This window comes from Chamaea fasciata, unplaced genomic scaffold (genome assembly GCF_029207755.1).
Source record: "Chamaea fasciata isolate MVZ Bird 193981 ecotype frontalis unplaced genomic scaffold, bChaFas1.0.hap1 SCAF_1, whole genome shotgun sequence".
NCBI lineage: Eukaryota > Metazoa > Chordata > Aves > Passeriformes > Sylviidae > Chamaea > Chamaea fasciata.
Genome location: NW_027094086.1, coordinates 99,883,563 through 99,909,886, shown reverse-complemented (window position 1 = coordinate 99,909,886; position 26,324 = coordinate 99,883,563). Strand labels below are relative to the sequence as shown.

Here is a 26,324-nt window from a genome sequence, read left to right as displayed (position 1 = left end):
TTTATTTATTTGTAAAACCTACCACATGCTATTTTATGTAATCTGTTTTATCTCCATTTTGGGAGCTTTCTATTGTACTGTGTCTAATATTTTATTAGTGCTGTGCTTCATGTCTTTCAAAGGCAGAGGTCTTACGCTTGAGCTAAAATAAAAAAACAACAATGATCAACAGCTTTAAGAAACTGCAATACGTCTAACAAGTAAATACAACATACATGTCATGGTAAAACAAAAATAGAAGTAATTTGCACTTGCATCTTTCATCCACAACTCTTCTCTGCTGACTGTTCAGCTGGAATGAATTAAAACAATGCCCCTGAAGTTAGTGCTTGTAATGTAATTTACCCCAGATGAGGATACAATTCAAGTGCTTTATCATGCACATTCTCAAAAAATGCAAAGACTTCCCTCCTCCTCCTCTCCTTGCCCTTTCTGGACCTGTCTCCTTTACCCCTTGCCTAAGTCATGCTATGGCTCTTGCATGTTTGTCCACTGCTTGTTACACCTTCACCTTGCCTACCGGCTGCTGCCAGGGCATCCCTGTGTCCACTCTGGATGCCAGAAATCTGTGGCCAGGGATGGGGAAAGACACTCCTTACAGCTGACAGAGGCAGAGTCAGGGCTTGAGCCACACATACAGTAGTCTCTGGTTTCCTCTGCTCCTCCAGGACAGGAGGAACCTGCACCTGTTTCAGGCCCCACCTAGGTCTGGGAATTCAGCAGTGCCCTCCAGCTAAGGGAGATTTTGCAGTATCATGCAAAAAGGGAACATTTCTGCTTCAGCCAGGCAAGAGCTCTACAGAGTCTGACCACAGGAGATGGGGATTCAATTCAAGGGGCCCATGACTTTTAAAACTGAAAATGCAATGGAATGGAATTACTGTTTTGTCATATCTTTGTGGTTTAATTAGGTCTCACATGCCTAAGAAGTCTTAAGTATGAGCTGGCCATTTGTTACAGGACATTTGCTTAACATTACAGGACATTTTGCATAACATGAGTTTTAGTTTGTATGCTACTATGAAAAGGAATACGTCACAATTTGTCAGTGCCTCTGAATACTAAACCCAACTTTCCAGCCTTGCCCAGCATTTATTTTAAAAACAAATACTTCAATATTTATTTATCCATTTGCGATGTTCATCTGCTCACAGTGCTCTCCCACCGAAGTATTACATTCCTTACTCAATAATGCCTTAAAGTCAGAAAATGAAGGAGCACTGATTCACTAAAAATCCATTTACCTCTGTCGAAGTGCTGATAAAAAAAATCAGCTTTGGCAAAGCATGCAAATGGAAGCTGACGGTGAAGATTTGCTTAGAAATGTCACCCTTTTGTAGTAGACATTATAGAAATAAAAAGTCAGTAGTAGACAGTACAGACTTGAATGTGCCAACAAAAAATCCAGCAGGTGTCAGAAGAAAAGATCTTATTTTGAGGTGGAGATCAATTTTAAAATAACAGATATCTATCTCCATCATAAACTTCAGAAATGGAATATGCCATTCAGCAAATTTGCCCATGAATTTCATTTCTGAGTTGAAGTTTTTGCATTGCTTAATCATTTATAAGGCAATCTTCAGACATGTATCATTTATTTCATCCCTTTAAATCAAACTTCATCAAACCTTTTTTATTCTCTTCCTTTAAATCAAACTTCTTTGAACATGTCTCAGGCACTAGTTTTTATTGAAGGCTGTGAACATGGGACATTTGTGGGGGTGGGTTTAAAGTCAAACCTTTTTTCTTTCTTTTTTTCTTTTCCTTCTGCATTCTGTTTACAGATGTGTAAAAACTTTGTTTTCACTTTATGAAAGTTTATAATAAATTTTGTCTTAGTTTTCAAAATGATAAGTCTGTCATCAGTATGAGAGAAGAAGGAATGGCTTTGATACCCCACCTTCACTCTCCAGCTGCGCTTGACAAACAGAAACCAAACCCAATCCAAAGCTTCTCACTCTGGCTTAACTCTTTGGGTTGGAGTTTGGGTCTGGCTGAGATAGCACTCATTTATTCCCACTGCAGCCCCCACAGTATTGTGCTTTGCACTGGCAGCTGGAAAGGAGTTTCAGCTGCTGCTGCTGAGCAGTGCTGGCACAGCACTGTCTTCCAACATTCCCCCCCATCAGCAGGCTGGAAATGGGCAAGATCCTGGGAAGGGACACAACCAGGCCTGCTGACCCAAACCGACTAAAGGAATATTCCACACCATATGATGTCAGCTCAGACATAAAGGTTAAGAAAAGGAGGCAGTGAGGGAGCATTCGTTATTTACAATGTCTGCCTTCTGGAGCAATCCCTCTGTGTGCTGGAGCCCTGCTTCCCAGGAAGTGGATGGACATTGCTTGCTGGTGGGAAGTAAAGAATAAAAATTTTTGTTTTCTCTTTCCTTCTGCACATGCAATCTTTCACTTTCACCTGAGTAAACTGCCTTATCTCAACCTACATATTGTTTTCCACCTATTTTTCTCTCCCACATCCAGCTGAGAAGAGGGAGTGACAGAGCAGTTTGGTGGGCATCTGGAATCCAGCCAAGGTCAATGCACCACAGCTGCCCAAACTCTTTAGGTCAGCTGGGTTACTATCAGAGCCTCTAATGCCAGAAGGATTGGGTCAATACCAAATACCTTTGAAAAAGAGAAACGTTCTGTTCTGAGTGAGGACAGACAAAAGTTAAGAGTGAGAATATTAATAATTTGGAATCTTGAAACCTCAGGAAAAATACTTGTGTTCCACTGAATCTCATTTAAGAGAGTAGAACATATTCCCCAACTGAAATATGCGCCTATCAACCCAAAAGACAGTGATTTTTAAAACTCTTATAGTGTTTACAGACGGTTTTGGCATTCAGTATCTTTACAGCCACAACAAGCAATTTCAGTTGCTGCTACTGTGGTGCTGTCAAGAACTTCCACATCTACTCCACTCCTACCTTGATTCTACACCTAAAGGTAACAAATCTGACTTTTTGAGAAGAAGCAAGAAGATGACAAGGCTTGCTCAGGGTCTCTGGCCACCAAAACTGTAGAAAAACTTTATAGCAGCAGAGAAAATTTTGGTCCAGTTTTCATGCCACTCAGGACAGGATGAAGAATTACAATTAAGCACACATAATCTTGGCTTTATTCTTGTGCAATGTATTAGACAGCTCATGGACAGCAAAGTTCAGAACTTCAAGAAGTCTACTGTTCTTTGGGCAAGATTCAACCTCTGATTAACAATTCTCCCACTCTCATAATCCCCATCTGAAATCGGTTTTTCAGCACCACAGAGCAAAACAGAAGACCCCAAACTGCACATACTGTATGTCATACACTTTGGAACTCATTGCCACGCTGGTGTTAGAATGATTATTTGCACTACAGGAGGGGATAGAGATTCTAAATTTTTGTGCTAGATGCTGTATAAGCACACAATTAGGAGACAGACTTGTTTCACAAAAAAAGAACAATGTCTTGCTTGTATCTGTTCGGTTGTTGTGTGGGAAAAATGAGCAGCAACCTTTCAGTCAGTTGAGTCAGCTTGCTCAGAATTTGATAGCAGATAATGAGGGAAACTACTCATGTGTGTTCTGTTTCCTTTGACAAGACTGGGCAAAGGCAAAAGACTACTTTTAAGATCACCATTCAAATCCTTGAGAAGGATCCAAACAAATGGTATTGCTTCGCATTGATCACTGTACTTTGTTATTAAACGCATACATGGGCATTCTTATTGGGGATTTTTTAGAAGTCTTAGTATCAGCTTCCTGCTAATTGTTTTGTTCTTGTTTCTAATCTAAAAATCTGACAAAGAAGAAAGGAGTTTTCTTTAGCATGATGAATGATAGGACATTCAGATTCCTACTTAATGACAATTAATTTACTGTATGCTCATGCAAGTTAAGATAGTTTTAATTAGTTTTTACAAAGTAAAAGGGTAACTTCATACTCCATTTAGATAAAAGCAGCTATTGCCTGACTAAACACATTCTCATCAAATACGGACGGTGAGTTGAGGGACCTTAGTAAGATTCACTCTTATTTTAATTCTCTATTTACTATTTAAAAATAACCCATTTGCATATTAGTGCAGTTTTTGTCTCTAACTCTGAAAAAATGCCTAATTGAAAAGTTTCTGGTATAATTAATCTCAAATGTGTGATCTTAATTTTCAAAAACAAACACAAAACACATTAAAGTGTGCATTTCAAATGTATCCTAGCTAAAGCTGGTAAACACAAATATCCTTATTAAAGATGGTGTTTAGTACCTGTTGTGAATGGGCTGAAATTATGGGCAAAGGCCAAAATGTTTCCTATTAAGTAAGAAGCAATAACCTTCTAGGGATGCACAAAAGATGTAATTCTATGTAAATTACAGCATACACAATCTCTACTAACACATGAAGATCCTTCTGCAAATGCCATTACTTGTATGAGTACTGCAATGTCTTCTGTTTTTCTGAAGTTTTCTGGCATATATATGGGTATTTACCTTTCTAAAGGCTGAATAAACCAATTAGATCAAATCTGCATCCAAGAATGTGGTTTGGTACTGCTAACCTACATGCATTCAGAAACTCTCTCACAATAGGAACAAAAACCCTTGAAAATTTAAAATATCCCTGCTCACTGCAAGTGAAGTTTGACTAGATGACCTTTAAAGTTCCCTTCCAACCCACACTATTCTAGGATTCCATGATCCTTTTCAAAGAAGCCATGTCCATTCATGCAAGCTGGGGATTTGTCCTTGCAGCAGGAACACAGCAGAAAATTTACATTACCTAAACCACATGTAACAGTGTTTCCACTCTGCAAGGCATTATTAACAGGCATCCAGTGCTTTAGCAGTGTGCCTCATCTCTCCCTATTCCTCTCAAAATCCCCATCAGGAAGTATAATATTCTTAAGCTTTCAAGTACTGAAGTCTGCACATCTGGTTTAAGTCCAGACTACTTGTGTGAGTTTATTGTGTTTCTGCAGGGTGCTCAAGGTATGTTACTGTAAATTCTTTATGCATGCTACTGGTGCAGTGAGACTACTAAGAGAAAATGAATTTTAAAAATCCTTAATTAGCAAGGAAACAGAATGAAAAAAGCTTTCCTGCAGTTTCATGACTATCTATCTTGCCTAATTCTTGAAGAAATTATGGGTCAGTCAAATACTTCACACTCCAAGGCACATGTTCTGAAGGACTAGCTATATATATTCTTATATTTCCATGTGTTCCAGAGCTAAACCTCCCAACACCCACGCTCCTTGAGATCACCAACCATGGTGTGCAGCCAACAGCTGGAAGAAGGAATTGCATGCACACAAAAATACTACAGGAAAACAAGGCTGTCTAACACCTATTGTATTGGTCTGTACTACCAAGCAAAAGCCAACATCACCACCTTTTCTTGCCACCATATTTTACTGCCCTCATCAGAAGGAACCGATTACATCCTGAAAAGCATGTAAGCATCTATGACCTGAGGGGAAAGCTCTCCATAATCCCTTCTGGTTGATCAAAAGAAACAGTAGCAAGCAGTTTGCAATGGGGTCCTCTCTTTCCCTCCTTCAACAGAGAAACAGAGACAGACTGAAGGACTGAAAGATGCTGAGTGGATAAAGAAGACTCTTGATATTATGGAAATATTATGGAAAACTGTGTTGGGATCCTTGAGAATTCAGCAAATTGCTTCACTTTACAAGTGGTCTCTGGTCTATTGGTCTATGATACACAACTTCTAAGTGCAACTAGCACTCTCTGAAAGGTGCAGGGCATGCTCTCCTAACAGAAAGATGTAAACTTTCTGTTAACAGAGAGCTCATCAGGGAAATACTCAGCCTAACTGAAAGTGAGCTACTGATTGCAAATAGAAAAGGACATTTTCAAAAGCACTCAAGCCCTGCTAGAAATAAAATTTATAACCTGTTTTCAGGCGTAGTTCTGCTCCTCTCCCTACTTTCTTTTAAAGTTTACTTTTAGGCTTGACATAACCCTTGTGCATTTGGCAATCAATTCTCTGGCCCTCCAGCCTCATGAGGAGCCTTATGTCGACTCCTACTACTCTATCAGCACAGAGGCCTTTTGGGTCAGACCACGAACAACCCATGCAGTTCCCTTTGCAGGACCATCTATGTTTCTAGAAAATATCACTCACTATCCATGGCATGAAGATACTCCATATGAAGAGCCCCAGCTCCTGCAGTGGCAGCTGAAGGAATGATGTCTGCATACGGGCTGCGCTGGCCTGCCAACAGAGCCATCTGATGATAATATTCAGCTGGACTGACGCCAGTGTGTGGAGCTAAAAAAAAAACAACATAAAAGTACTGTTAATGGCGTAAGATAAACAAGAATGAAAGTTTTATCACATTGTCCGTTTCTCAGGCTATTAAAACAGCTCATTTGTTTTTTAATGTAATGCAATGTTTGCAATATGCCACCACTGGTCAATATATTTCAACCAATGGTACTCTAAAAATACCATTCAAAAAACCAGCACGACATAAAATATTAATGAGCTTGATGATCTCATATTTTTGTATTTATTATTGAGTGACTCAAAAAGCGACAGGCTGACAGCAATGGAAACCAGTATGATTTATTTAGTCACATAAAAAAGCAGGAGAACTTTCCTAGCATTTTATTCACATTTACCTCATCCCTGGCCCAAAGGAATCTGTCTCTAAGGTAACAGTGTGGCTGAACTTCCATAAGCACTCAGATTTCTGGAGTCTCTACTTAAGGAACTAGAAGATTCTCCCTCACCATATCTCTGTGTCTATGCTTAGGAGCAAACAGGCGTAAAGCATGATTCCAGGACAAATAATAGCTGTCCATGAACAAAACAGGGTCAGTTTTTTAGGTGGACAGACTGAAGTCAATAAACGTGACCATCCCATCGTTCAAAGTTCATACATAAATATACTTGACACACACAAGCCTGTTTGCAGAGTCAAAACCACAGACTGAATGGACTCTACATCACATCAGTGGGGTTATCATGATGCAGTCCTCTGACAATAACTTGTATTAGCTGTTCTTTCATGTAAAAAAATGACATGAGAGATTCCTGTTCCCCTCCAATTTTCAAGCAGGCCTTCAACTAATGGGAAACCCTGGACAAATACAGAAACTGACATCACTTTAAGCTCATCTCCTTTCAGCAGGCTTCAGATGCTACTGAAGGTAGAGGGTCATTTCACGTACTTGTGTAAGACATACTCATAAAATAAGCTGAGCTCTGTCTCCTTGATCCTGACCCTGACCTGCCATGAAACCTGATGTGAACAGCCCTTGCCTCTGGTCTCTCCCTGTCCCATTTGTGAAACGGTTTACACTTTGGCCACCACAAGATGGTATGCAAGCTTGCCTAAGACACTTAGGGTTCTTTAGGTTAATGGGCTCTACCCCAAGCTGGTACACCAGATTATTTTTATATTCTTTCATTTCACTTAATGCATTTTTCTTTAATCTCAGCAGTTGAATCTTGAATGAAAACAAAATTTTAGGCTGGAATATTGTTACCTACACAGAGCTACTAAAAAGATAATTTATATTTTCATTAGAAAATCAGATCCTAAATACAAACCTTAGAAACAAAATGAAACAAAGAAACCTTAGAAACAAAGAATCAAGATTTACACTTTTAGTGTTCTTTTGAACATAAGACATTGGAATTTTGAGAAAAGTTTATTCAACAACAGATTGCTGAAGTGTATAATCTGCCTTTATTACTACCAAATAAAATGAAAGAATGTGCTTTTGATGTTCAAATGTTAAATATAACATATAAGAAAGGGTTGTGAAAAATAGAAGTACATCAAACAGGAATAGAAATGGCATAAAAAAATTAACTGAGATAAATTAAAGTTGCTGGTATTTTTTCCAAATTACAATTTGATTTCACAATTAAATACAATCTGTCTACTTTCTGTGAAATGGTAAAGAAATTCTTCAGACCAAATTTTAAAAGATGGGTAACTTACAGTGAATCACTGATTTTGAAGTTTTACAGTAGTAGGCAACCAGGGTATATTTCCAGACAGACTGAAAATACTTCCTGAGCTTTCTGACATAAGTGTCTGGGTTAACTAACAATAACATTGGCTGCAAACTTAAAAATTAATTGCTGCAGAAAACATAATGAACACATTTCATTGCTAAATGTTCCATATGCCAAGAAACGCTCTGGTGCTCCTAGAAGATTATTCCTTACTACCTCCCTCAAACATAAAAAATTAGCCTACTAAATGATGTATTGCATGAAGGGTAAATAAAGGGTAAATGGGAAGACCTGCAGCCCCGAATTTTTTCCTGTTTATTCCAGGGTAGCTCCAGCTTTGTTCCTGTTTTTCTGTAAGCAGAGCCATTTGCTTCTGCACCATAGGAACAGCTGAGCTTCATTTGAGCACTCACCTCTACACACATCTACAATTCCATCCTTACCCCTGCTCCAAATCCTTGGAGAAGTCTTCAGCCACACCTGACCCACCAAATCTGCTGGCTAAGGAGAACTTACAAGAGTTATATTCCAGATTGTTCTGGCACCTGGCCATTCCCACATCTGTGAGTCAAAAGACTAAGCCCAACAGTACACTGATCTAATTATGTTACTGTCCTAAAGCAATCAGGGTAGCAAGAGAAATCTCGCTATGGCTTTCAGAAGAGCAGTAACAACTTCCAAGTTTTCATAGTTCAAATGCTATACCACTTAAGCCATGGTGTCCCTTATGTTATTAGTACATTACATGCATGTACCCCTTTAAACCACAAGAGTGTTTCATTTGCATTCTGGAAGTGCTCAGGCCATGATTCAGATGCTTTGACCCCAGGAATCCACACCTGAAAAAGGCATTTCATTCTATACCTGACTGATCATACAACAGACTATGGATTCCAGGGAATAAACTTGCAGCTTTTCAACAGCATGCTGTTTGATTATCTTCAATGTCTCAATCAAGTTACTGTATTTTCATTGGATGCTGTGCAACACCAGGGCTGTGGTAACTGATCAAAGATGAGGTGTGAGCCCACAGGAAGTGTGAAGTAACATGTATTTGCTAAAAACCTGACGAGAGATTCTTAAGCTAGTAAAGTTAGCATGTACTTATGACAGATTAAGGCTTTGTATACAGTCAGCAATCAAAGCCCAGGGGATGAGCATTAAGACAGAGTGTACTCAGCTGCACTGTCCACACCTGAGTGTTTCACGCCACCTGAAAGCCTGGGAGTATCCAAGCTACATAGGCTGGCAGGAGAAAATTGTCTTTCTGAGGTGGCAGGTGGAATTGAGGCAGGGTATTTCACAGACCTGAACTGACACCAAATACCTGCACTGTGGACAGATGAACCTTAGCACCATCATAATTATGATGGCACTCCAGGCTCAACTGCTAACACGCCAAGTGTCCATTTGTTGGGGAACTGAAGAACTACAACTCATGGGACTACAATAGCAGAAAAACACAGCAAGATCACACATTTCTACACTGTACAGATCTACATTTAGGTGCCAGAATCTGAAACCAAATTCTACCCTGTGACATCTCTGGATGTTTCTGGAGTGTCATTTGGGTGCTGGGTCAGACAATCCTATGTACCTACATCTTTGCAAATGAATTCAGTGTAGTACACCTGAGACCAAGACTGTATAGAGCTTAATGTCATAGGTGGTGATAGATGGGTTTCCTTCACACCTTCCTTTGTGTGCCATTGGAACACATCTTAACATACCATAAATTAAATTCTGCAGGAATGGACCCTGAAGAGTACTGAAGATAGCAAGGTATTCTGCATATTGGCTCCTAGGAAAAGCCAAATTCACACCGCAAGGGTTTTCCCAATATATGCCATTACATTATAGCTCTGTAATTTTTGTCCTGTATCTAAAGCTCCAAAGCTCCTGAAGTCAAAATCTGCCTTTCTGACCATTCAAATTTTTTCTTCAAAGTACATTTTTAAAAAAAAAAAACTTCTTGCTAAAACAAAAAGGGTAGAATTAGCAAGAATTCATGCAACATCCAAACTGCAGCTATGAAAGCCCTATGTGCATGCCATATACCTTGACTGACAGTAGGTCATTAAAATTTATTCTCATAAGAATATGTGCCCATAACTAATGGATTAACTGTAAAGGTATACATTCTTATAAACGAGGATTAATTAGTTATCCGTTTGGATAGGGTGCACCACTCATTTTTCAAATTCAGCTAAAGGCAGTTTAACTCTGGTAAGTTTCTGAATTCACTAGGAAGATCTTTCCCATAATTTAAGCACCAGTTTAATGACCTTTTTCTATATAGTTGATTCTGAATATGTTATATTTTAGTTCCCTTCAGAAAATGCTACAGTTTTGAAATGTCAAACTGCTTATGTTTACCCACTATTGAAAAACCTACTGTTAACAAGACAGTCATTTTAGCAACTCTGCTGATGGCTCACTTCAGCAAAATTCTCACTGAAATGAATAGGAAGAGTGCTAGAGTAATGACAAGAGTGATCACAGGAGTTCAGTTCAGCCCAAATAGCCAGGAAAATAAAAGCCACAGCCACATCAAGACCTAAAGCACTGAATTTCCAGTATACTGCCCACCATTTAGATTAAAAGGGACAATCTTGATCATCAGCCACTTCTGTGTAAGCGTAACTTCATCTGGCCATATTGTTGACTAGGATAAACTGAAATAATTCTACCTAAGTTTAACAGATCTATTGACAAAATGTAACTAGTCAGTGCATGCTTTATATGATTGAAAAACACTGCTTTAATTAACAAGCCTATTGTGCCTGAAGAACTCCATGGTTTTACACTGATGTGCACTCATGAAGAATCTGACTAAATTCAGTGCAGATACAATGGAATTTTTTTGGAGATCAGAATTACACCCCATGTCAGCCCCACAAACAAAAGATATCACAAGACATACACCACCTTTCCAGCATAAATTTTGAATGAGGCAGGTTTTTTTTTCTTCTCCCTGAAGTTTCAACATTTGTGAGATGTATAAATGAGCCATGATCGGCTGATGAAGTATTGAAACATTTATGACATAATGAATATGTCTGACAAACCTGGTGAAGCTGCTTTGAACAAGGGGGAAAAATGTTGACAAGATTAATATAACTTAAGTTGCTACAATGACAGAAAACAGGAAGCCTGTCTTAACCCACCGTCTGTTGGGCTGAGTCCGCGGGCTGCCGAGATCATGGAGAGGGACGGGCTGCTGTGCAGGGACCTGATGTAGTCCATGTAGGGGTTAATGTATGGGTGAGGGGTGCTGAAGGGAGACTCTGATGTTGTAGCAGGATTTCGGTGCGGGGAAATTCTAAGGAATGGAAGCTCTGAGTATGTTGGGCTACTAGATAAGGCAGAAGGCCTGGAAGAAACAAAAGGAAGAAAAACAACACCAGCCAGGTTATCTATACAATAAAGAAAAATACTATAAAGGTAACACACTTGTTTCCTGAAGAATAACAACTAGATTGCACATGTACTGAAGTCAACTGCCTGGAAAGAAAAAAGATGGGAAATTAATTCTTCTCTGTCCCCATTATTAGCAATATTTCTCCGACCAATTTTAAAATGGTTTTACATTTGGTTTAATCTTTAAACCCCTCAATACCCTTTCCCCAAGGAGTTAAGGAGAAAATCACTTCAATTAGTGCAAAATATGCACATTGTATTACATAGTAATTCTTACTGCAATATGAAATATCTTCTGAGATTCAGAATCATTTACATCTTCCAAACCATGTGGGTATTGAAAATGGAGCTTTGAGAGCCACACTGCACACATGCCCTTCATTTGCCAGCTTACTCTTTCTGAAAATGCATGATAGCTTGTTTATACAGAAATCACTTCAGGACTCCCAAACTTTGTAAGCCATTAAGACAGATGGGTCCTTTGGAGCATTTTTTTTTGTTGCTGCCCCTTCCCATGAAAAATACACAAGATCTGGTGGCAGAGGAAGAAAGACTGCTGCTTATGTGTGTTTTTAGTATGGTGCCAGTGACCAATGCTTATTAACAAGGCCCCATTAATTAACTACATCATTTTTATGAAGGGAAAGCTCAGTGCCGTCTCGTGCTATGTGTGAGGAACCACGGCTGAAAGCTGAGTTCACAGCTTACAAAAGATAAATAACCCACCATAACTCTCCCCATTATCCCACCTTGTCGATACAACAGCATCTGGGCTCTGCTTGGAGACTTTTCTCTCAAGCATCCCATCTCCAAAGGCACTGGAAAAAGTTCAAATTTCATCAGAAGGGGCTGGAGTGCCTGCCCTTGCCAACCTGCTCTTTGGCGAAAGACAGTGATTAAGCCTGTCATACATTTACTGTAGTCCAACTGGCTGACCCAAACTAAATGCCTGTCTCTGTTTTTCCAATTAATTTAGCATATACACAGCACAGACACAGGCAGCAGCTGTGAGAGCAGTGAGGGCGGCCTGTTCCTTTGATGCTGCTGGCTTACAAAGAGTAATCAAACAAGAAATGTATTTTTTTCCCCTTTAACATACACATATCATGATCAGTGGAGGTAGCTGTCATCACCTAAAAGGCCAACTGAACATAATCTTACATAGGAGCCAATTCTGCCCTGCCACCAGCTCAGAAATGCTAGCACATGAGTGGGACAGTGATCAAAGTCATTAATTCCTAACGTGATGTCAGCTTCTCTGCCACCAAATCCATGAGGGCTTGTAAAATGTGAGGAATAAAGATTTCTCCTGATGTGTTTTTCTCCCTCTTTTCCCTTCCCTATTTGACCTTTTTTGTGTTTCTTACCCTCCAAGAGTTTTCTGCAAGGTAAGCCTGTTTAGCCTTCCTGTATGAAAATACCTCCTTGCTCCAAAGTTTCTTAGGAGGGCTGCATTTTGTGCTAGCAGCAGGTACCAACAGTGCAGTCACTCCTCTGGCACCGAAGCAAGTGACCCACAGAAACCTAAGCCACTCACTAGCACACCTTCACCATACTTGAAATGCACTGAGGACCTGAAGCCAGAAGCCACTTTCCACCACTGTGCAAACCAGACACCTCCTTTCCTCAGAGAACTTTTTATCTGCAGGTTCTAAAGTACCTTTGTTTTACAGTGGAAGTGCATCTTTTATCTTGGTACTATTAAACTCCACCAGACACGTAATATTTGTTGCCTCCTAATTCCCTATGAGGCCAAGTTTGGTAGGCAAGAGCTTTAAAAGTCATGGTGATGTGGGAGGCAAAAGTACTACAGGTGGGTATCACATTACAGAGTGAATCTCCTCTCCTGGCAGTGAGGAAAATGCAATAGTACAGCAAATTTAATACAAGAATAACAAAGAAACTAAGTTTGGATGTCATTTTACAAGTGATTATTTTTAAATGTGATCCCAACTCATAGTTACAAACACGAAGAGCATGCAGGCAGGCTGGGGCCCTGGCCTTATCTGGTGCATATTGAACAGAAAACTCTTTAAATGCTTATGTAAGAAGGCTGAAAGTCTGTATCGGCCTCAGTGATTCACTCTCCAGTTGGCCAACAGCCAAATGCTGCTGCAAGAGCAAGATTAAGAGCCAGGCTGTCAGCTTCTCCCTCCAGATCCAACAAGAGCCATTCAAGGACACCAGGACTCAGTCGCTCTTCTCCTTCTCAACCCTGACTCTTTCTCTGTCTCCTCTTCCAAGCTCCTCAATTTTCCTAGGATGCTAGGGAAAGGACACTGACCTGGGTAACATCAATCAACAGCAGGCACATAAACAGTATTATCTGAGGCAGAAATAAGGAGTCATCAGATTCCACAAAGAATTCCCAGCTCTGGAGTCTGATGTCTCCTAATTTCTCTCAAGCACCTGATTTTAACATGCTGCTAACTTCTGTGCTGAGTTTCAGTCTGGATTTCTCTCACTCCTCTGTGTTCCCAGACCCTCCATTCCCTACAGATCCATTTTCCCTCACGCCTTCTTCACCTGCTCTCAGTCCCACAATTTGAATCATCCTGATTTTTTCCAATAAACATCACATATCCTTCCTTTCCCTCTGTGATTAAACTTCACTGTGAATATCTTTCACAAGTATTAACTCCCTCCTTCAAACTAAAATGCAGCTTTTAGAAAGGGTGCTGCCAAACACCCTTACTGTTGTTTTGCAACCTCATTGCGTACCAATTAAGAATAACTTTTATCCTGTAAACAGCAAACAGTCCAGACCAGGAGTGGCTCTGCAGATACTCATTCAGTGACGAACAAATCAAATATCCAGATGTGGGTGGCAGTCCCTCCTCATAATTTTTTATTTCACATGTATAGATTAATATAATGGTTTGGATTGAAACATACTTTTAAAGGTCATCTAGTCCAACTCTGCTGTCATGAGCAGGGAAACAAGCTGGGGACCCTCCATCAAACTTGGGACCCTTCAGCCCAGCATCCTGCAACCTAGCCATGCATCCTGTTGAATGGTGCTGAGCCTTGGGTCTGAGGCTGCTTCATGGGATGCAATGAGGCTTCAGCATGAGAAGAGGCAAGGACATTTTCAGTGATTCCATTTGACAATTTATGCCTTACCTGTAAACCATGGGAAGGCAGAACTTGCCCTGCATCTTCTCCTGTGCAGGGGGTCTTCTGTTATACAACATATTCAGACCACTTAAGGGAGGGAGCAAAGCAGATGTACGCTCTTTTCTGAATCAGGACCTCTGTGTCTAGTTCTAGACACCCTGCAAACTCAATTCAAATTTCATACAAAGCTGATCACACTTTCAAGACACAGTTGAAGGTCTCTAGGTTTGTGGGTAAAAGAGATCTTGTGGCTGAGTTTCACCACTAATTTTTATCCTGGCACATTAGGATGATTTTATTATTTTCTTAGTAACCTTGATTGTACCTACAACCCCAATGTAAATGAGAAGGAACCGAGAACAGGGCTAGCTGTGAAGGCATCTCCTCCTTTCTGTCTAGAAGGCTTCCCTGTTCACTTCTAAGATGTTGAAGTATCATGAGTGCCACACAGCTTCCATTATCTAACACAGAACTTGCCACTCCCCACCCGTATCCAGCCTGCCAGCTTCTTCCTGTCCCAACTGTGATGCTCTGGGGAATCTTAACTACTCAGCTCATGAATGGCACATGCATGCCGAGGCAGGGAGATCAATGTAAGGGTGAACAGGGGTATTTTCTCCTATTAGTCATGACACTATTTTGATAGAATTGTTGCAGAGGTGTCTGCACAGTCTTAAAAAACTTACTTAGTTACACCGGTTCAGTAGCTGGGAACAGCATGAGTTGTAGGGAAAATCACAGTACGTGTGAAGCTGCTCTTTTTAAAAACAGGGTTTTTTCTGACCACTGCAGAACCACAGGTGAGATATCTGTAAGATTTCAGTTATTACTCATGAAAACCAACATGTCATTTTGTTTTGTTGCTTACAGCTGCAATAGACGAACTCTGCACAAGACTGACTTGCAGCTGGTTTGGATTTTAACCACCAGAAAACCAAATGCAATTCCCTTTCCAGCCCATACAGCTCTTTTGTAACTGGTGAAGGAAAATGAGAGGAATCTGAGAGTTGACGAGGCAGGCATGATCAAGTAATGCATATTTCAAAATGATTTGCATGCACAGATCATTACCTAGTATTATCTTGAAAAGACCACACACTCTTTCCATTGGCAGAAAAAACTGAAATACGGGGACTCCTACCACGTACCTTCGGCTGTTTTTTGTACTTAAGCATTAGCCAGTTTTACAAAGAGGAAGACTGCCCAAATTCAAATCCTATCCCTTTCTTTGGTGTTAACAGAACAGCTAACTTGAGCTGAAATATTGCTGCCTGGCTCTGACTAGAGGTGAAAGCCCCTGGGTAGGTAAGCCAGCACAGAGCTTGTTGACTGTGGGTTCTTTCAACCACCCTCTCAGTGCTCTACTGATGGGATTAGAGGATCAGCCCGAAGTCCATGAAACTATCTTATGTGGATTCATGCATGTAACCGAGTAAGGAATTCAGGAGGGGATGGAAAGAAAAGAGACTCAGTTCAGGGTGCTGGGGAGCAGCAAAGGCCAGCTGCTCCCTAAGAAAAGGCAAGCCAGGAGCCAGGCACAGGCAATGCACTCCATGCCACTAGATCTGAGTGACCAGAGTCAGGTGTTACTAACAGTCAATCAGCAGTCTGAGACAAGGCAAACTGACAAACCAGATCTGGGTTGTGCCATTGAAGAGTAGAAGGAGACAGGGACAAAGACAGGTCAGGAGACAAGTTCCACCATGGTTTGGAGAGCTCTATCCAGAACAGCTCCCTACAGTGCAGATCCTGAGCTCAGCCAGGAGCAGGACCAGAAATTGGCACTACTTGCAACACGAGTCAGGCAGCTCAGCTAAAAAGGAGTTCCTGGATGCGTGAGATGTTGGTAGAGGTCTCCAGTGAGGCCACTCAAGACAATTATAACCAAATAGTGGCCTCAGGGTACTTACTTGCTTTGGAGTGCTTTAGTTGTTTTAATACATGCCAGAATACCAATGCAGGGCAAATTGTCCCTGTTCTTCTATCTCTTGCAACTGTGAAAACTACAGGAGGTCCAAAGGCATAGTACAACTCCCCCACTTGTCACAGACATTCTTCAATAGCAATGTTTTCTGGAAGCAAATGTAAAGCCACTCAGAACAGTCACAAAGGTCTGCGCCACAGGAAAATCTAGACTACAACTTCTGAGGTTGGTTTGGTATCAGAGATCAGTCAGAAATGGTTTCCAAGAAACTTATAGCTGTGCTTGGACAAAACCCTCTTCTAAGCACAACCTATTAAAAAAAAAAAAAAATCCTGGTGATTTAAGCTCTGATTTTAAAGGAAACTATAACTCCAGGACTGGAAATCTTAATGCCAAGTTTTGTCCTGATAAAATTTTAAATGGCTCTTTTATGAATCTGTTGAAAAATACATTTATATTGAAAACAGCAAGTGATCCTTAACCATAACATTGTAAATATGACACTGAGCTGAGGTTACAGATGGAACAATAATCTATCTCACAGAACAAAGCTTGTCAATGAAGTGGGATGAAATATTGTAACATAACCTAATTTATTATTGCCTTTTCATCCATCTTGTTATATTATGAACGTGTCAAAGTTCAAACCTTGATATTTAATCATTTAACAGTACATTATTCAATGCTGAAGCGAGCATTGATGGCATAACTCTCATACCAATGATATCCACACTGTTTCTCTGATACCTGTTCCATTCAGTCCTGCCAGAAGAACTGAAAAATATTAAACTCATTTAACTGCCTCTGACACTTTTCTTTTATCTTTTTCTTTTTTTTCTGCAATAACCGTCTGATGCCTGCCCACGAAACATTGACACTTATTTCTAGTAGAACCTGGAAGATGAACAAACAAGAACTTTCTTGGCATGTGGTGACTCCTATTCTAAAGCATTTGGCTCAATTCCTTTGGTAATATCACCCACGTAAAATTTCTAGTGTTTATTTAATACCATAGTTGCTTGTACAGACTAACCTTTCAGCACCAGCAGACAACAACTGGCTAATAAAAGGTTTTTACATTAATAAAGTTAAGCTCTGAGATTTCAATATAAGGAGACTGAGGCCAGCACTGACTGTTCTTAAAATGCAATTCCTTTTCTCTTTTCACTTCTCACTGAATTGGTAAACAATCAAACCTATAAATACATATTATGGGAAATCAATAATATAATTTTTAATACAGAATTTTTTTTTTCAGAAATTCCAGCTTCAAATAGGCACTCTGCTTCCCTGGAATCACTCACTGCCTCAAAGCTGCTATATCACATTCTTGGACTTTGGAAACAAAGCAAGTAATTATGAACATTTAAAGAATTATTTGAATACATGGAAATATTCAAATATAAAACAGCTCAAGTACTGCAGAAGAGTAAGCATTGTTAAGTATATTTTCCTAATGGTGGAAATAAAGAAAAAGGAGAACATGAGCATGTTTTTTGAGTCCCAATACAAAAAAAACTTTCTTGATTTCCTGTATCATTTTCCATGATTCAACACCTAGTGAATATTTGCTCACTTATCCTCCAAAATTCACACTGGAACTGTAGTCAGCAGAGAGAGATAAGTCACAGGATCTGATTTGGTAGCAATCTTTCATTCAGTAGATACATGTTCAAATAAATCATGAGTGGGTCCCATGCCTATGTACAGAAGCTAGATCAGGTAGATATAGCTAAGGTAGACAGGCTCTGGTTTGGTTTCCATCATTTTTATGTTGTCTACCTTGTATGCATTTGTTGTCTTCCTGATCCACTCTTTTCCCATCTTTAAAACCGTGGTAAAGCACTTGGAAAATGTTCACTATCTACAGTAGGAAGGTCATATCAAGAGATCCTACGTTATGAATATTTTCTCACTGAGGCAAGGACAATGCCTTACAAAATGTGTGCAGTTCTGGTATGTAAATTCTTAAAATATACAAATAACCTCACTTAGGGCTAGAATAGAAAGTTTCTCCCTCATAAAGTTAAAAGGCATCATTGCAGGGAAAAAAAAAAAAAAAGGACATAAATGACTATACAAGAGATGTTCATGGTTCAGGAAATGTGCATGATAATTAGGCAATGACTGGCAGCAAAAGAATATTACTCTGGTTCCCCTTTCCTTCTTTGGGAAGTGTTAACATTATGAAGCTACAGTTAAAAATTGACTACATTAATCAAGCACTAAATCCTTAGTCAGTGACTGTATTCCTATTTTTCAGCTGATGGGCTGCCTGAACATAGACCCAGGGTTTTTACATACACTGTCTGCTAATTACAAGACTTCATAAATAACTCAACCATCAGCTTGTGGATTTCCTCAAGAATAGTTTATGCCATCAAAAGCAATGAATATTCATTATGTTATTTAACTGAATGCTGTTTACATAAGGTCAGCTGTAACACTGATGACCTCCAGCCCAAAGTAACACCTGTATTGACTACAGCAACTAACTGCTGCTTCTGGTGATACAGTCTTGACTTGGGAGTCTTGATATGCATTCCGTAAATACAGTAATACAGTTTTGACTGTTTAATTTCCTTAGTTACAAAAAATGTAAATAAAATATCTACTGTCTCCCAGTATTTCTCAAGTCAAATCTTGACTCAAGTCAAGAGTCTTCTTGTTCTCTTCCTCACACGCGAGTAATCTCCCCTCAACAACCTGCCTCTTTTTCCTCTCCTTTCCATCCACCCACCACTGTTGCTCCCTCCTGGCACTGCTCTGAAACACTGCCCCCTTGGCCTTTGTAATTCAAAGCATCCCAGCTTTCCTCTCCTTTCTCCAAATCCTTCTCAGGATGCTGCAAAGAAATCAGTGACTGGGGGAGGATTATATGGATTTACTTGGCAATTTCTTTGCTTGTATGAAGGACACAAACATACAGAAAAGTAACCAACAATAACTACTCCCTGCAAATGCCACTTGCCCATTCTAGACTTCTGCCAGAGGTTATCTGGCAAATTTTGTGGCAGCTGTGCAAGCCTCCAAGTACCCAGCTGGTGCCCCTCCCAGGCAGAACACCTCTGCCTCTGGCCACTTCATTGCCAGGTTTCAGGAAGACAGAGCAAAACTGTGAGATTGTAAACGGGGCAAAGGCACACAGCCCTGCTGAGGGAGAAGGGATAATCCCCAAGGTAAGGAAAGAGCTGGGGCTGGTAAACCCTTAGGCCATCAGAGCTGACTCACCAGAAGTTCATTTGCCAAAGAGGTCTGACTTTGTGCTCTCCCTGGCAGCGCTCCTTGCATTCGCACAACACTCAGCAGAGCTCCAATCCTGCACAGAGCTGTTGGACACTGCAGTAATGTAAACAGTAAATAGAAGTAACACTAATGTGATTTCCATTGTTTGCTTCTGCTAGAGCCTTACCCAGGCACCGCCTTATTTTGCTTGGGTTGCACTGAACATAAGTAAAGTAAGACCTTATACCTTAATATGACAGCCCAACCTCAGCGCTGGTAAATTTTTTGTCCCCTATCCAGCTGGTTCCAAGTTTACTGACTTGTAAATGTAATGTACTGACTTGTACATTAATATATGGAGGATAATGTCGCAATGCTGCATTCGTTGCAGAAATCATCATCATGAATACATAAAACAGATGCACAGGACAAGAATGTGTTATTTGACTAAGACTGCCATGGACCTTCACACACCATTTCCCCTTCAAAGTATGCTGTAGCACGAAGTGCAGCAGGAAAATCCAAAAGCTCTACAGCCACCTCATTATCTGTTGTTAGTAGTAACAGACTGGGCAGTGAAATTACCAGCTGCATTCCTACAGCAAACTTCTCTGCTCTGCAATTCTCCTCCAATGCCCTAGAGGTGGTCCTATTTGCTATTCAAATTTTAGCCTCCTCTAGACTACAGGCAGAGCCTGCCATCCCTTCCAGTGTTCAACCAGAGGCACCATCATATGAGTACGTGGACACATATAAATCTGGACTGCATTAATGTGTCCCTTTCTTGCCTATCTTGCCACTCCTCACTCAGAAAAAGTAGGTCAGAGGAGTGTCAGAAGCTTTCTCACACTTAAGGCTGTTAAGTCAGCTAATTAAATAAACTTTTGTTTAACATTTGCTCCTATTTCACTAACGCACTGTGAGAATGAGAAGAATTTTATTCCTCTTCTTCCCCATCCTCCCCCTTCCTCAGGAGTGCCACTAGCTGTTATCGCAGTGACTAATGTGCTGTATGTGGCCATTATAGTCCTCAACTCTGAAATTACACCCAGGATGAACGATAGGCTCTGCCTGTATGCTGATTGGAGTTGGATGATGATTGATTAGAAGAAAGTCAGACTACGTAGCCATGCAAAAAGAACTGCACTAAGCTACGAGCTTAAACACTAAAGAGCATTTCACCAGTGGCTTCAGAGCTATTAGATGTTTTCATATGAACAACATTTCTCACATCCAGGTTTGCGCATTTTATCTTTATTCTTTCAAATACTGAAATTGCTTGGATAAGAGGGTTATATATTTATTTATATATATATATATATATATACACACACACACATTTCTAAGAGTAGCCTGAACTTTTAGAGGAAATTGAAGAGGCTTTGTGTCAAGTACAGCTAAATCCAGCCTTTCTATATCAAACCCTGCTAGAAAATTACTGTGCAGATGATAAGGCTGAAAGATATAATAAAAAGTGACTCTACTCAATTTACACTGCAATATTGGTATGACTGAATATTTTTCATTCAGGTGACTGATAAAATCACTAAACTGTATTGCAGATAAATAAAGGAGGCTTCTGTCAAGAATAAACACCATTAATCATGAAGTCTCACCTTCTGAGTGGCTGTGCTATGCAACTGCACAAATTCACCATCACAAGTGGCATGTGACCCACTGCCTCCTTTCTTCCCTAAGCTCCCCAGGGATACTGTCTTCTCAGAAAACTTTTCTGTTGCCTTTACAACATCTGGAAGCCCTGGAATGTCTTTTCCATTCAAGTTTATACACAACTGCAACTGAAATCTGAATTTAAGAGGCAATACATTCATCTAAAAATTGAACCCATGAGACAAAGTGAAGCCATACAGACTGTGGCTGCATTGCTGTAAATCCAGCATTAAAAAAAAAAAAAAAAAAAAAAAGTGTTCAAACTGGTGAGGATGAAGCCTTTATAATTCTAAAGCTGAAACAAATAGGAGATTTTTCCCCCCAAGCCTTCTTCCCATTTTCTTCCAAAGCCACATTTTCTAACTGGTTTTATTACTTAGTTTTGCTATTTCCAAATAGGTGCTGTGATTCTTTTAGAACATACAAATATAAAATTTCTTAACATCATAAATCTACCCCAGTAGAATCTATGGGTCGCCTTTCAAATAAGCAACTTACATGCTAAGAAATGGACATGAGCTGAAAGAAACTTCCCCAGCAAAAGCACAGTCATACAAAAAGAAAAACAGACAACTTAGGTAACCTTTTTGTAACCTGTTTTAGAGCAAGTGATGATTCAATAGTGGCCATGTTATTAAGCCAGAATGAAGCAGTGCCCTACACACTAATGAGGTTAAAAAATGTAGTTAGGTCTTCATGTTAAAGGCACTTAGGAAGCAGCCTGCTTGGCAAAGACCAACTGTGTATTGGAGCAGAGGACTAATCACACAGGCAGGAATCAAATCGACTGGAAGAATTAGGAGACTTGAGGCCCCAAGGAATGTAATTCATGCAGAAAAGCAGTTGTCAGAGCGAGGCCAGGGAACTGTGTGGGAAGAAAGCAAAATAAACAGCTCAACAAAGAAAACAAAGACGCTCAAATAGTGGCTTTTCTAATGCTTGAGTTCACTGAAACTTCAGTGGGCACATTTGACAAAAAAACCATCAAAGAAAACCTCTATAAAAGTAATATACTGGTAAATTGTTAACTGGTTAAAAAACACTCAGAAAATGCCGGCATGTCTTTAAAAATAACCTTGATATCATTATGCAGAACAGAGAAAGTACACATACATCCATGTATACATGTTTGGGAGAAGAAGATAAACAATCAAATGGTACAAAGCTAAGAGAGAAATGGTTTCTACAATTACTCCTCATTTCTCTCTCTACCATTCACAGATAAGAAGAGGATGCAGTCTGCGTGCAAAGAGTGCTCCTGCCTGTGTGCAGCAACACTCTCCATGGAAAAACAGCATTGCTAATTAGGATCCACTCCCACAGCGCGAGGACCAGATTACGGCGTCCACCAGGGGGATTATCTGACCAGAAGGAAAAGCTGAGGCTTGTCCTAAATCTCAAAAAAAACCTCATGTGCAATTCATGGGAAGTTTTTCTTGTGATGAGTGTGACCCATGACAGTAAAAAAAAATTATGAAATCAACTGATACATGAATTTCACAAATACTTTATTCTCTTGAAAACCAGTATTTTTAATTTATGTGTTATTACTCTCATAATTTAATGGCTTTTTTATTTTTAGAGAATGAAGCTTTTATCACTTTTAGTACTTTGGAACCTTTCTCCTCATCTCATTCATTCACTTACGATTTTTCTAAACCCTCCCTACCTCAAATTCAAGAATGCTAAGCACACTGTTGCTCCAGCAAATTTTAGCTTCTCTTCTTCCCTTGAGTCCTTCCTCCCATTAAGGCAGGTGCTCCTTCTCCGGAAAAGCTACTCACATTACCTCAAGTGAACACTTTCCTCGACATCTGTTCTGTGAAACATTCTTTTCCCAAATTCAAAACCAAAACAAAACAAACCTTTTTATTTCCAGTGCCTACTGTAAGTCACGTTCACAATATTACAAAACTGGGATTTGGGGAAGAAAGCAATCTTTTAATTCTTTTATATAATAAAAGAATAACTTCATTGTTTAAAACAAAACCAAGTTGGCAACAACAAAGGAGAAATTCAGGAACTCGATATTTCTCCTATTGTACTTGCTACCCATATTTGGTTGTGAAGGGAGCATTTAACTAAAATTCTAACTTTACAGGACTACAGTCCTGACTAAATAATGATGTGAAGGTTCAGCATTATTCATTTCTGTTGAGGTATAGTTGGATTTGCTTCAAACCTCTGTACTAACATCAACAGACAGCCCAAAATTGATATTCACAGGGATTAGTGACTGTTACTGAACAGAATATCAGCTAAAATTTCTCATCTAAAACTACATGCAGCAGGAAAAAAAAATAGATTATACAAATCTACAGAAACTCCTGAAAAAGATTCTACATGTATACGTTTCTGTATAAAACACACAGGTTATTTTCTGAAATGCATCCTCCCTCCCCATTCCCCTAGACAAATACATGATTTGCAAAAGAAAAGCCATTTTCAGAGTGCACCTGAGTGACAGTATCAGATGTATAGTACACATTTATGCTGTACCCAGGACTGGAGTCAAGTGGTGACCTTAAGAAAACACGACTTCCAAGCTGCTCCTATCCTCCAAACACCTCCACAAACAGCAGGTATGCAAGTCACAGATCAGCACCAACAATCATGAGGGCAGTGGGATTCACAGATATATGAAGCACCACTTACATCAAAGGTGAATGCTGCTAAGGTACAAGGCCGGAAGAAAGATATTCTGCTAACAGCCCCTCCTTCTATTTTCTCTGCCAGTATCAAAGGACCAAGTATGGCAGCTGGCTGAGGTGCAATCAGAGAAGATCAGGAAAACACTAAGTTCTCATGCCAGGCTGAGAAGTCTTGTCTCCACCAGGCCAGCTTTTTGATCCTGCAAGCACTGAAAGCCATTTTGCTGCTACACAGTCCAGAGTACAAGTTAGTTCTAACAAATGGTAAATATATAATGCCTGGAACACTCTAGCCATCAAAAGAAACAAGAAATAAAGTCCTTGCACTGCTAGTCTTGTTCTAATTGTGTGAAAAACTGGAGTTAAAAAACATTTCCTGGGCAAAGCTGTAACTTTGAACAATAAGCATAAAGGAAATTAATATTCTGGCTTCATACTTTTTTTCAAAAGTAGTAAATTAAGTTTTGAAATCTTTGAGGTAAATGCATTATCTATATGCTGGAAGCATTATTAGTTCTCTAAACAGAGTAGGTGTGTAAATGAAATCCCTAAGGGGAACAACCTGGCCAGCTTGGAACACACCTGCACAGGCTACGCATTTGCTCCCTCAGCATCTCTCCAATTCAATCTAAACACAGGAGTAGAAACAGAGTTCCCAGAAAAGGTGTCAGGACAGAAGCCTGCTGTCCAAGGAACATGCAAGGCAAACAAAGACAGAGGAAGGCTATATAAGCTTTCTTGGTACAGTCTTGATGATAGAAGCTGATAGTGATCTTCCAGGGCAAAGCAGAGAACACCTGATTGCCCCTGGTCATTCAGCTACTGCTCTCTCTGCCAAATCTGTCTACACTGTTGTTAAATGGGACTATTTGTGTTGGTGGCCTCTATAAATTGGACTAGACTATCAATCTCTTCTTCCACGGGCCAGTGGAAAAAGCATGCTAAATCTAGGCCGAATTTCGAAAGGAGATACAGCATTGAAAGATGTGTATCTTTAAAGACATAGCCACTTAAATCTGATATGTTTAGAAATTCTCCCTTATGTGAAATACTCCCTAATTTTCTGTTGATCCTTAACACCAATGGTCACAACACCTCATAAATAATGCTTTCAAGAAGATGATAGGTTAGTTCATTCCTTCAGAAGCTTTGTACTCCCGACTCATGGGCTGCAGGATATTTTGTCTCTGTGTCTGACCTCTGCAGAGTCTCCAGAAAATTACCAATGCACCTATAAAGCTGACCATAAATGCAGTTGTAATCTACTGTAAATTCAGACCTACACATTCAGTGCTGGAAGGGAATAAGCACCTGCTCTTCAGTGGCAACTTCATAGGGCCCAGCTTCAATGTAAATGCTACTCTGAAATAAGGCCCCAAGCCATTTCTTGGTCATGCATCCTAAAAGCAAAAATCAAACAGAGTAACATTTTTCTTTCAATTGTTTCCTGTATTAAACAGTAACATCAGTCATCAAGGATAGCTCAGCCTGGCCCAAGCTGCAGTGATGAAACTCCCATTGAACACAAAACACAATCCTTTCAGTGAAATTAAGGTATCATTGGGGTTTTTTTCTAGTGTCACAGAACATGCAAGGGACAGCCAGTATGTCTCCTACATCTCAGAAGCACAGCTTCAACAGCCTATGTTTCATTACAGATATGTAAAAAAATACAGACTTATACACACACACACACACACACACACACACACATATATATATATATATATATATATAAATACAGTGGGATGAGTAGGTGGTGCCAAAAAGGGAAACAAGGTGTTAATTTAACCTCTGTTTTTTCATCTTTTGGGAAAGAAAAAGTCTCAACTACATTCAGTCCATACTCCAAGATTCTAGAACTTGATGTCTTTGTTGGGGGAGGATGGAGTTTAAGTCAGGGAAAGATTGTGTGAGAGTGTGATGAAGATGCACCGTGTTCCTACAACACATCCTGCTCATCATTCACATTTCTTGGAGTTTATACCTATTTAAACTGCAGGGAACTTCCAACTCACAACACAGGAATCTCACAGGTACGCTTTAAAAAAAAGGAAGAAAGAAAAAAATCCCCACTAAGACTGTAACATTTCAGCTCTCTTTGAAGAGAGCAAGATTTAACATGAGTGGAAGAACTGTACTGAAAAAAAAGGGTCTGTCACAGTCCAATACCTCACAGGCTACTGCAACAAGTTTGACAGCAGCCTCTATAGAGTTGGCTTGCTTCTGGTTCACTGCACGTGAATACCAGAGTCAATATCTATACACTCGACTAATACTGCTGACTGCAGCACAAAGAACATAGGAATTTTGTCCAAGAAACCACAGGCTCAGAGCCT

At 39.8% G+C, this 26,324-nt stretch overlaps 1 protein-coding gene across 1 annotated transcript in view; it reads right to left on the bottom strand.

Annotated features, from left to right (window-relative positions):
- The window catches only part of GLI3 (GLI family zinc finger 3), a 207,568-nt gene that overhangs the window by 60,534 nt on the left and 120,710 nt on the right, over window positions 1-26,324 (bottom strand). Inside the window, exons 5-6 of the mRNA XM_066190814.1 lie at window positions 11,145-11,350; window positions 6,130-6,276 (exon numbers count right to left, since the gene is read on the bottom strand). Of these exons, the coding sequence (XP_066046911.1) occupies window positions 6,130-6,276; window positions 11,145-11,350 (353 nt within the window). The remainder of the gene's footprint in view (window positions 1-6,129; window positions 6,277-11,144; window positions 11,351-26,324) is intronic.